This window comes from Oryzias latipes, chromosome 18 (assembly GCF_053564925.1).
Source record: "Oryzias latipes strain Hd-rR chromosome 18, Olatipes_Hd-rR_3.1".
NCBI lineage: Eukaryota > Metazoa > Chordata > Actinopteri > Beloniformes > Adrianichthyidae > Oryzias > Oryzias latipes.
The window spans coordinates 28,921,911-28,934,873 of NC_136254.1; the positions used below are offsets into that span (position 1 = coordinate 28,921,911).

The 12,963-nt window shown below is 43.7% G+C and overlaps 1 protein-coding gene across 1 annotated transcript; it reads right to left on the reverse strand.

The window, feature by feature from the left end:
- Window positions 1-1,229: 1,229 nt before the first annotated feature.
- Window positions 1,230-12,354, reverse strand: tmem88b (transmembrane protein 88 b). Its single transcript, XM_004079654.5, has 3 exons — window positions 12,137-12,354; window positions 4,721-5,125; window positions 1,230-1,748 (listed from the first exon to the last, which is right to left on the reverse strand). Exons 2-3 carry the CDS (start codon window positions 5,117-5,119, stop codon window positions 1,464-1,466), a joined length of 684 nt encoding a protein of 227 aa, XP_004079702.2. The 5' UTR covers window positions 5,120-5,125; window positions 12,137-12,354; the 3' UTR covers window positions 1,230-1,463.
- Between the last annotated feature and the right edge of the window lie 609 nt (window positions 12,355-12,963).

Sequence of the window (12,963 nt, forward strand, 5' to 3'; positions counted from 1 at the left end):
AGCACAAGGGTTATGCAAAGATTCCGTATTTGCAGTGTTGGCGCTTCTTTTTCAGCACTCTGCAATTCAACTGGACATGTTGTCAATCAACTTCTGGGACAAATCCGGACTGATAGCAACCCGTTCTTTCATAATCTCTTATTGGAGTTTATCGGAATTATTGAGGATTAACTACAAGTTCTCAATTAGATTAAGATCTGGGGAGTTTCCAGGCCATGGACCCTAAAATTTCAACATTTTGGTCCCCGAGCCACTTAGTTATCACTTTTGCCTTATGGCACGGTGCTCCATCCTGCTGGAAAATGCATTGTTGGTCACCAAACTGTTGTTGGATTGTTGGAAGAAGTTGCTGTTGGAGGGTGTTTTGGTGCCGTTCTTTCTTCATGGCTGTGTTTCTAGGCTGAATTGTTCTTCTACTGTTTACAAGCTCATGTCCACCACCTACACTTGAAGGAGTCTTGGTGCAAAATGTCGCAGTGGTTCAGGTTTTTTTCCTTCCCAGCTCTATTCCGATAAATGAAAGACTTGATGTCATAGAATTCTGGCTGGACACAAACCACTATTATTCATTTCTCCTCCATGATCGATTTTCAAACGTCCGTGACATAAAGAGAATGCCATTGTCATTACCAAATCGGAGCTCGTGATTGATGGATGTTCAACTGTGCCGTGTTGCCATAGCTACGCATGAGCGTGGGTTTTCCACGTGAATGCACAAAATGTGCCTTTACTTTTCATTGAAAGTGGTCGACTGGACGCCTGACTAACGGGTCTCTTTTGCTGCACATAGCATTTGGGGAAACCGAAAAAGTGAAAATTCTGTACGACACCTCACCTTGCAGATTGTGTTAGTGTTCACTATAAAGCACACCTAAGCACACACAAAAAAAAAACATGAACATTTCGGCTTACCGATTCATCTGCAATCTTAAAATTTCGTGTGGACCACAGGTTTGTTCATTTCTCCCTTAGCGACGGCTCGTATCCACCCTTAACGACCGTTGTGGCTAATGCTTTAACCCTTGTGCTATCTTAGATGACCCCACCCTTACATTGACGTGTTCTCCCTACCATGACAAAGGTGGATAAAGGTGGAAAGGTTTCATGTAATCCATGGACACCAGTGAAGATCACAAATAATTGAAGAAAAAAGGTTCAGAGCACTAGTGGGTCTAGATGACCCAACTCCCAATGTTAAAGTGCCTAGGATAACACACCCGAGGCAGAGCTGCAAATTCAATTTTTATTAGAAAAAAGGAAATAACACAATCTTAGAAGTGACATAAACAGTCCTGTGATTCTTTACGAGAAGTACTTTTACAAATTTTTTGGATTACATTGATTTAAGCATCTGCGTTTCCTATTCCGATGAATACTTCATGGTGTTGATGTAAAGTTACTAACAGCCAATAAGAATCTCGTCCTCTTCCCTTTATAATTACCCTCCCCCTGTCTTCTTGCTCTCACACCCAGACCTTTCCTTTCCCGCCGCTGTCGGCTGCATCTCCGCCTCCGCAGCACCCTGTGCCCAGGCCGCGGTGCTGGGAGGCCGGCAGGTTCTTGTACACGGCCCGGCTGTACGGGATGAAGCACAGGCCCAGTTGGAGGTGGCGAGCCAGGCGGCAGTACGCAGCCAGCGCCAGGACCAGCAGGGGGGTGACCAACAGGAATCCCACCACCAGCAGAGCCACGCAGCCGCCGTCCGTCAGCAGGTCCGAGCAGTAGGGGTTCTTCCCGTGGGGCTTAACCTGCAGAAGCAACAGAGATTAATCCAGCTTGATTCTGTGCAGAAGAAGAGCAGATAAGAGCAGGACGTGACATAGTCCGTGTGGTATGTGTGTTTGAGGTGAGCACAGCTGGGAGAATCTTCCACTAAAGGAAACTGTCAGAGTCCAGTATGACTCACCTCTGCAGAAATGACGTAATTTGAATCGAACCATGGTTAAAAAAAAATCAGTTTGAGTGAAGCGGTTAAACACATGCGGAGCATCAAAACATTTATAGCTGAGGAATCAGGGAGGGGGCTGGAGATGAGGTGAAAAGGTCCGGCTCTGAATGTGGGAGAGGAGGACGGCATCCCTCCTTATCACCAGAAGTAGTGAAAGCGAGGACGAAGGTTTACACAAACCCAGGAGGAGAAAAACACAAGTAACGGTCACAAGAAAAGCCTCAAATTTGGGTTTGGTTTTAAAAAAGAGCCCATGTCATGCTTTTCTTAAACACTTGTGCTATCCTATGGGGTCCAGATGACCCCACCCTTACATTGATGTGTTCTCCCTACCATGACAAAGGTGGATAAAGGTGGAAAGATTTCATGTTATCCATGGACACCAGTGAAGATCCCAAATCATTGAAGAAAAAAGGTTCAGCGCACTGTCTAGTGGGTCAAGATGACCCAACTCCCAATGGTAAAGTGCCTAGGATAGCACAAGGGTTACACTTTTCAGACTAAACTATATCCATAAGTATGATAATATTGCTTTGCCACATTAAAGAACGATTTATTCAATTAAATTTCAGTTATTTTCGCAGCTCATTTTCCAATTCGGAAGTAAGACGACTCGTTCTCTGAGGCTCCGCCTTTTGCTCCTTGAGGGTGTCGCCCATTTCATGACCTCAACCGCAGCAGCGTGTCTGCGTTTCGCCCACGAAATCAAACAACATCCGAACTTCTGCAAAGATGGATGTGCAAATTCATGCATGTAAAATTAAAGCGGTGTAGCTGCTGAGAAAGTGGGTGTGTGTTGGCCAGGGGGCGGGGCTGACAGCGCAGACTCTTCCTGGAAGGGGCGGTTCCACACTTTGTGATGTCACAATGTGAGAACCCTTTTGTTTTGGTGGACTGGAAGGGACTGATGCTCAGAGCGCAGGTTTTAGGGGAATACTCAGAAATAATAATCAAAGCTTTGGGGTTTGTTTGTTTTTAGTGAGCAATGAACGCTATAACCCTTGTGCTATCCTAGGCACTTTAACATTGGGAGTTGGGTCATCTAGACCCACTAGACAGTGCTCTGAACCTTTTTTCTTCAATGATTTGTGATCTTCACTGGTGTCCATGGATTACATGAAATCCTCTTCACCTTTATCCACCTTTGACATGGTAGGGAGAACACCTCAATGCAAGGATCGGGTCATCTGGACCCCACAGGATAGCACAAGGGTTAAGGCAGCAAAACTCACTGTTCCCGCTATGCACTTATCAGTTTTAATTTGAAACTTTTTGCCTCAAAATTGACCTATCGGCAGACTGGAAGCAGGACTCCTGCGTGAAGCTTGTGTTGCTGAAGGACGGACGTGGAACGCAGACGTGACGGAGGGAATGTAAACATTCGGATTGATTAATGAACATTCTAGTTTCTGTGGCAACAGAGACGCAACGCAACGCACACGGACCAGTGGAAATACAATTTTAAAAGTCACTCAACTCTGATATTTGTTAAGGATGCTGGGCCAAATGTGAGGACGGCCGCATTCATGTAGTTTAGGGACCACTGGTTTACGTGAAAGTGAGACGAAGGTGGCGTGGTGCCCCGCCTTCCCCCTACAGTAGCTGGGATAGGCTCCAGCAACTCCCACGGTTGGATAAAAGTGATAAGACTGTGAGACAACTCTGTGGAAACTGCTAAACTAAACTCTGATTGATAAATTTGATGCCATTTTGTCAGGAATTCGTGTAATTTTCATTCAATGACATTTCAGCACTAATAAAGTAAAAATGTTTGGGTTTTTTTTTTAACCTGTAACTAGAGATGCTGCTTCAAAGCTGACGTGATTATCTGAAAGAAACAATCTGCATCTCCTAAATGCTTTTATGCTTAAAAAATAACGTTTTTGTTGTTTTCCACATATGAGGCAGAAAAACTGTCTTTCCAGCTTTCCAGCAGCTGTCTTGAATGTTTAACACAGTTTGGGCTCCATCTGGAATTTGCTGTTTAGGAAGTTTGGAGAGCCTCAAACCCGAACTGCGTCTTTGTTCTTAGGTTGTCTGGCTCTTCCTTTGTCCTGCAGAACCTGGCTAATCCTCCACTAAGCTGGCGTCACATGAGGTCTGCTTGTGGGGGAACATGAGAAAAAAGGAATTTCTGCCTCGCCAGTCTCTGCAGAAATGTCCTGCTTTGTTTTAACCCTTGTGCTATCTTAGATGACCCCACCCTTACATTGACGTGTTCTCCCTACCATGACAAAGGTGGATAAAGGGGGAAAGATTTCATGTAATCCATGGACACCAGTGAAGATCACAAATCATTGAAGAAAAAAGGTTCAGAGCACTGTCTAGTGGGTCTAGATGACCCAACTCCCAATGGTGAAGTGCCTAGGATAGCACAAGGGTTAAAGTCTCTGACCGGATCGATTTTTGGGGCGTTTTGGTTCTGGATGGTGCTAACTGAAACTAACTAAAAAATCTTTTAATCTTAAAGCTGCAGCAGAAAAAACAAAAAAAGTGTTGTCCCTGAATGCCAAGCTCCTCCTGTTTCCTCCAGATCTCTGGTCCTTCAACATCTGACGGAGCTTCAGATTCATCAGATTGTAGGATTGCTGAGGCAAACCCCACCCAAAGACCACAGTGACCCCCACCTTATCAAAGCCATCAGATCAGGACTTTAAGAAAAAAAAAGTAATCTTCCTGCTGTGCTTATCTTCTGTTTGTTGGACTGGGACACGTAAGAGACCTGGCGTTTGAGAAGACTTAGTCGCTCTGAGAACCAAACAGTTTTCTAACCGAGGAGTGGCACAGGAAGCCGAACAGGACCATGACGATGGCCGGGGTCAGAATGGTGCCGAACACCAGTCCGGCGAGGCAGGCGTTGATGGCAGCAATCACCAGGTTCTGGGCCGTCACCAGAACCGAGCAGGCCCAGCAGTCGAGTGAACCCCGCAGCTCCAGGGGAGCCTCGCTCCCCCCGCCCCCGCTCTCGGCCGCAGAGTACGGGGGAGGTATGACAACCCGCGAGGGAGTTTCTCTGCCCCCGCCTACGGCGGAGGTGGAGGCCATGGAGTTGGAGTGGTGGAGGTGAAGGTGGTGGTTGGAGTGGTGGTGGTGCAGAGGAGGCGGCAGTTCTTCTGACAGGTCCAGAGCTTGGTGGTGGGCGCCCTTCTCCAGAGTCCCAGACATACTCATGGTGAACTGTCAGGGTGAAACAGACCAGCAGACGTCACGCCAACCATTGGAATGTTTACAAATACAGTTTTAGGGACTACATTGTGATGCAGTGGTTAGCACTCTTGCCTCACAGTAAGAAGGTCCTGGTGTGAATCCTTACTGTTTGGTGTTTGCATATTCTCCCCACACATGAAAGTTTTTAGGGGGGGGGGCACACCAAAACCATGCTTCATACATGGATTGGTGTCTCTGACTAAGTATGTGTGGTTGTGTAGCCCTGCAACAGACTGGTAACCGGTTCAACGATAGCTGGGATAGGCTCCAGCAACCCTGTGACCCCGAAAGGGGTTCAGTGGGTTCCATTAACTGTATACGAGAACTGGAGGGAGTGACTCCTTCCTTGTCGGTTTCCAAACAGGAAGTACCCACTGGTTCCAAGAAGTCCCGTAGACTTCTATAACCCTTGTGCTATCTTAGATGACCCCACCCTTGCACTGACGTGTTCCAACAAGCTCACTCCTAATTGGTAAGAGTGGTTGCCATAGAAATGACGACTCAGACCGACTCAGACTAATGTCGTCTGGCTCCAAATCATGAAAAATGACGAGTGATTTGATTTCATTACATTGGAACCAGTAGTGAACCATTTTCTATGGGTGATGTCACTCTCACTCGATCCAGTTCCCTTATACAGTCAATGGTAGGTTCTATGGACGGACGGGTGGATGGATGTTTGATGATTCTAAACCACGTTTATTTTGCTTTCACGCAAATATTGCCCCACAAACACAGTTTGAAATAAAGAGGAATCTGTTAAATTTTACAGTCATTTGTACCGTTTTAGGAGAAAACCCAAAACTAAAGAGGACCAAACCATTCTGATAAAACATTGTTCTCCAACAGCTGCTAACCAAAGGGATGATATTTCACAAAGCTAGGAAAGAAAAAAATGATTTTGAATCTATAAACCTGTTTACTACAAATGTAGTTTGATCTTCACTAATATAGCATACAGTGCATACCACTCCTCAAAACATCAGGTTTACCCACAAGACATTTTCCACCCTTTATCCCTTGAGCTATCTTAGATGACCCCACCCTTCCATTGACGTGTTCTTCCTACCATGACAAAGGTGGATAAAGGTGGAAAGATTTCATGTAATCCATGGACACCAGTGAAGATCACAAATCATTGAAGAAAAAAGGTTCAGAGCACTGTTTAGTGGGTCTAGATGACCCCACTCCCAATGTTAAAGTGCCTAGGATAGCACAATCCACCATCGAGCTCTTGTTTGATCTTGGTGTTTATGCACACCAGCCAAACGAAGTAAACTACCCAAGGGCCGTTGGCGTAAACCAAACCTGCCAGTGCTTTGAAGGATCTATGAGTTTATCTGGAGGGTAGGTGGTTTATCGTTAGTTCTCTTGTGATCAAAAATCTTGCTTTACGACATTTTTGCCCAACTTCTGTTATTACATCAAAGTTATTTTTAAAGGAAACTTTGACAAAGTTCAGGTTTCAGGATCGGCCTTCGTATAAACTGCGTGGTTGGCTTTCTTTCATCCTGTCTTTTCCCAGATTGGATGAGCACAGCAGCTGCATCTGCTGCAGGATATCCTCCCCTCTTGGAGGTCAGCAGACAGCAATGCCCTTTGCCAAGCAGAGGATAGAAGAGATAGAAGCGTTACCGGGGCAAAAACATCAATATTTGGATTAGCAAGAATTTGAAAAGTGAAGTGAAAAACTTTTTTTGTAATCGGTTGCATCACTGCAGGTCACGTGCCAGACATCCATGTACGGCGTTGGTCAGAATTTTCATAAAACAACAGTTTAGACTTTGCAAAAAAGGGGTGTTTGTGAAGATGTCGCCCCAATGTCACCCCCTGATCCAAAGATCATGATCAGTCGACCCAACACTGTTTTTAAATAAATAATTATATCCTTTAACGTTTGGTTTTCCAATCAATCTACCTTCCAATGAGCAACCAGACTCAACCTCACTTAGCAACCAAGATGCATCATGGTCATACCTGGTCAGGTAGGCAGGACCATAATGAATTTATTATGGCCGTAAAAAGCAGACAAAAGAGTAGAAGTTCATAGATATCAGGGTTGTGACTAAAATCTCTCAACCTTTTTGTACAACATTTACAGTCTTACTTTCAATTCGTGAGAAAGGGTTAAGTTTCTGTAACAAGGTAGTTGAGACAGCTATGAAATGAAACCACTGAAGAACTGATCCACTTTAAGCTCTAATCTTCGGACACTCTTTTGCTACGTTCACACCGGGCATGTGTTGCGCAATACACAGTTACACGAACGCACATTCAGCCTGGGGTGTTCACACCAGACAAGGAGGAGGCTGCAGGGACAGGCTCTTCTTGTTTGTTTTTCTACTGTTTACTAGTACATGTCTGCACTACAGCTGGTGCAAATTTCACGAATCTTGCTCCTTTGTCTTTCTCAGCTCTTTTGTGATGTATGAAAGACTTTGGTGGGCAGAAGTAGCTATTATTTATCCTCCAGAATCATGTTTACAATGGTTGGCACTTCCGTGTTTTAAAAAAGGACGCCATCCACACATAACTATCAAATCCGAGTCCTTGATGGGTCAAGTTCAGCTGTTTGATGTTCCAGCTGTCGAAAGTTCAGCTTGGTTCAATGACCGCCGGTGTGTCCGTACAGCCCGAGAACAGACTTAAAAAGGTGTGCAGCGTTGCAAGAACACACAAGATTTGAAGGCGGAAGTCCAAAATGCGGGTTTATGGGCGTTTACATAGTCTTTTCATTGAAAGTGACCACTTGAACACGAGTTGCCGTGGCCGCTTTACACCCTTCAGGCAGACTTGCACGTCACATGACTGCAAACTAGAAAACATTAGCAATAAACTTGAATTGAACTTTTAAAACTAGACAGCCTGCATTTTAATTCTTTATAGTAAAGTCTTCTTTTTTCTAGTTACAGACAGGAGTCAGTGGGGAATTGGCTCAAAGTGACACCAGCCTCCAGTGGTCATTTGAAGAACTGCAACATTTTAAACTTCAGAGTTTGGGTTTTTCAAAATAAAACTTGTGTGACATGTTGCTGTAAACTGACAGACAGGCAGACAAGACTGCAACGTTAGTTAAGCAGATGTTTCTTTATGTATATTTCTATATTATTAGGGACAAAAACATACATACATCATGCTAGATTTATCTGTTGTGCTAAAAGGTTGGAGCATTTAACCCTAAACCTGGTCTCATTAATTAGGACGTTTTAAAACCTTTTAAAGAAACCTACAACAAGAATTTCACAATGTCATTTTTTGTGAGATATAAATAGTGACAATTATAATACTTTGGGTAATTTGGTAAATTTTTGCTCACAACAATGTTAGTTTACGAGGCAAAAAATGTGTATTCAGGAAAAAAACACCTTACTTACCCAGTGTCTCAAATTTGATCCCCACAATTTCAACATTGGGTGACTGTTTATAAAGAATTAATTATTAACAAATTAAACATTTTTTCAGTACAGCAATTAGTCATTAAAAAAAATAAAAACAACAGTTACTCTCACCACAGAGTTTTGAGAATTCGCTAAACTTTTTCCACCAACAGTGTTTGTGAGATTTCACGGAAGCAGCCATTTTGAAATGAGCAGGAAAAGCTCCTCTACTGCCCCGAGTGGAATGTTGATGAACTACAGGGCAGAAAACATGGACCAAATTATAAATGATGGGTTTTTAACCCTTGTGCTATCCTAGGTACTTTAACGTTGGGAGTTGGGTCATCTAGACCCCACAAGACTTTTATTCTTCAATGATTTGTGATCTTCACTGGTGTCCATGGATTACATGAAATCTTTCCACCTTTATCCACCTTTGTCATGGTAGGGAGAACACGTCAATGTGAGGGTGGGGTCATCTAAGACAGCACAAGGGATAATGAAAGTTCTGATCATTCCTAATGAAATATGGGTCTCAAAAATGCATGGATCAAATATGATACCAATGGTTAAATTGGGTTATTTTAGGAAGTAAGTTGTGATGGATTGAAAGAAATCTTTAGAATATGGTTATCTTTTGCACAACTGATTTATTTTCCTTAATTTGAAGCTGATAATGACCTCGCCTCCCTCAGCGTATTAATTTCCTGCAGTTGTTGTGCAGTCTGAGGTCACAGAGGAAGGTCGGGCAGGAAGGTGTGCTGCGAGGTAATTCATTGTGCAGATTACCAAAAATACTTTTTTGCTGCCTTGCCCCATTTCAATTTATGCTTATAACCTTTACGGGTTCTCAGCATCATGTGATGGTTTTGTTGGGTTCTCACATCATGGTTGGCATGTAGTTCTAACTTTCACTGTGGGAGTTACGTACTAAAAATAACTAAAAAATAACCTGCGATAGTTGAAATCCACGAAGTATGACTCTAGATGTTTTTAGGCTGTAAACCTCCTCTCTACACACTTTATACACGTTTCCCGAGACAGACTTCACATTTTTCTTTCTTGTTTAACCCTTGTGCTGTCCTAGGCACTTTATCATTGGGAGTTGGGTCATCTAGACCCACTAGACCAGGGGTCGGGAACCTTTTTGACCAAGAGAGCCATAAACGCCACATATTTTTAAATGTAATTTTGAAAGAGCCATACAATAATGTAGCGTCCCTTTCCCACACTGAGGCACGGAGACTTAACCTCTTTTAAGGTTCTTTGTTCTGGTTACTGCAGACCGCAACAAACGCCGTACAATTAATTCAGCAACTCCTGAATCTCTCCCGCCAAGACGAGAGCGCTTCTCTCAACTTTTTATTCCCCTGCTCCCGCTCCAGTCCTCCCATTTCCCTTATTCGGCCCATAGCTGAACCCCATTGGTCCAAACTCCCTAACAACAGGCTGAGCGACAGAACAAAGGGCCAATCAGATCTCCGCTTGATCGATGCGTTCCATGAACTCCAGAACTTTTAACGCGGCCCAACAGCCAAGTTAAACTCAGTCCGCGACAATATTTTTAAAACTAAAAATACAAATGAATGTGTGCATTTGATGTAATTTTAACACTTTTAAAGTACAATAAGTCATCGTTATGCTGTTGCTAATAAATGATTCGTGGTAGTTTTGCTGATGGTCTTGTCCGGTTGATACGTGGTGAGTTTCTGCTTCATGCAGGCGTTGAGACTTTAAACGTGATCGTAGGTCTGAATGTTCTGTAGATGTGAGAAAGACTGATCACATGCAGACCTGGAGCCAAACACACACTCACACGCTGCAGTGAGTGACGGGCAGCGGGGTTTACGTTTTTGCCATCCCTGCGCGATTCACCTGCTGCCCCCCCCCCCCCCCCCCTGCTTTCTCCCTCACACATCCCGTCCCCGCAACTGCGCGCTCTTTCTCAGAGACGGGAGCGCGCCGTTTTAGGCACGGCAATTCACAGGTTTCCAGGTGGTACAAACTCTGTGAAATAATAGATAATAGTAAACTGATAGTTTTTTCTCCAAGCAACGCTACTACTGCGCGCCTCTGGCATCGCATCGCGCCCGAGAAGGACTGGTCTAATGAAAAAAAAAGTATAATTAAAGATTTGTCTGCGAGCCACATGTGACCATCAAAAGAGCCATATATGGCTCGCGAGCCATAGGTTCCTGACCCCTGCACTAGACAGTGCTCTGAACCTTTTTTCTTCAATGATTTGTGATCTTTACTGGTGTCCATAGATTACATGAAATCTTTCCACCTTTATCCACCTTTGTCATGGTAGGGAGAACACGTCAACGTAAGGGTGGGGTCATCTAAGATAGCACAAGGGTTTTGTCCTCAAAATAAAAGTCCAGTAATAGATTAGTAGATCATACATATATATATTTACATGCAAAATACTGAAAAATGTTGCAAACAGGAAGACCAAAAAAGGTAAACAGAAATAAAGGCGAAGGACCACTGTACCTTTTTTTTGGCGTATAAGTCACATTTTTTTTTGCATAGTTTAGCCTGGGGTGCGACTTATACTCAGGTGCGACTTATATGTTTGTTTGTTTTTTTAAACAAATAGCAACAACCACCAGAGGGCGCTGTAGGTGTGTTTATCAGTATTTGCTACTGACAGTAACAGAGAAGACATTCAATTATTCCAACGGATTTAATGATTTAACCCTTGTGTTATCTTAGATGACTCCACCCTTGCTTTGAAGTGTTCTTCCTACCATGACAAAGGTGGATAAAGGTGGAAAGATTTCATGTAATCCATGGACACCAGTGAAGATCACAAATCATTGAAGAAAAAAGGTTCAGAGCACTGTCTAGTGGGTCTAGATGACCCAACTCCCAATGGTAAAGTGCCTAGGATAGCACAAGGGTTACAGTGATGTAAAGAGTTTGGTTGACTTGTTGGCGTGTTCTTTATACCACGATTATTGGAGTAATTGTTCACTTGACACTTATTCTCCTATGTCTCCTGAGGCTAAACATGGTTACAGTAGTGAAGCATGTATAGATTCATTCTATTATGGTGTTCTGTTGTTATGATTTGCCTTTCAAGATGAAATATACGTTCTTATTACTGTATTTTGTTAAATCAATTTCTCCCAAAAGTGCGACTTATATACGTTTTTCTTTATCATGCAATACCTTTTTTGGTTGCTGAGACTATTCTAGAGCTTCTTATAGTCAAAAAATAAATCCAACATTCTATAAAACAGCTTTAGAAAGTCTCAGAAGTTGTACCTTACACCCAGCATCTTCTGGCTCTCATGATGCAACGATTCACTTTGCCTACGGTTCAAACCTCCATTTTTGGGTCATTTCTTTTTTGTTTCGGTTCAATATAAAACACTTGTGTTACAAAACAACGACAAAAACCTAAAAAATCAGAAATCCTTTTTTTTAGGTAACAAATCACATTGACGAAAACCTTTTTCAGTTGACGCATGGATCAAACAGGTGTTTTACACTTTCAACGTAAACATATGCAGCAGTTCCCCACGGTTCGGTTCAATGGTTCGGTTTTAACCGAGAGCTGTTGCCCCTGAGAAACCTGAAGGGTGCTGGTACTCACATGGTTCTGTGGGGCCCGCTGGACCTCTTGCTGTGCCTCCTCCAGGTTGCTCTTCTTCTGCAGGAGACGCTTTAGATCCTCCAGTTTTCTTCCCCTGTAACGTTTGGTTCCTCCTCTTATCAGGGGTTCTGCTCTCCTGCTGTTTCTCCTCTCCGCTATCACAGCTGTCAGTGCTGTTTTCTTTTCCACGGGCAGCTTCAGCTCCGCGGGGGAAAATAAAGAAACTGCTTCTGTCTTTGTCTTAAGTATGTCAAACTTTTTTTTAAACCCTCCTCTTTTTTTTGGCCCCCCTCCCAGCCCATACCAATGCTTCCTCCTCTACCTCCTCCTCCTCCTCCGCCTCCTGCACTCTCTCCATCCATCCAATGTTCCCTCCACCCTCCTAACTTATCAGCCCCCTCCCATTTCTGCTTTCCTCCAGCATTCCATCTCTCCCTTATCCAGGACATACACCCCCCCAGCCTTTAGCTGCTGCAGTGGGGGCTGGGTGTTGGGGTCACAGCGAGTCGTTGGCCTGATAAGTTGAGGTTCAGGGGGGGGGACACACAAAGGAGGGGGCAGTCTTTGGTGGGATTTCATATTTATGAAGAAAATGCTGAAATACTGATTTGTTTGGTTGTAGAACATTAATGAAGGGGGAGGAGTTTTAAGAGGGACTGAGGAGGACAGGCGTTTATTTTACACCTCCCCCCCCAAAGAAAACACAAGGCCTTTAAAAAAAAAAAAGGTCAAATGACACGAAAAAACAAAAAAAGAAAACACACAAACAGTGCAAAAGATTTCAACTCCAACTGACAACCCGACCATTGACCGTGTGGCTCCGGCTA

Bases quoted from the DNA above. Each gene is read 5' to 3' on its own strand.
- tmem88b (XM_004079654.5), bottom strand. From the start codon at position 5,119: ATGAGTATGTCTGGGACTCTGGAGAAGGGCGCCCACCACCAAGCTCTG. The intron at 1,749-4,720 runs GTTAGAAAACTG...TTGCTTCTGCAG, and splicing joins GCTTCCTGTGCCACTCCTCG to GTTAAGCCCCACGGGAAGAA.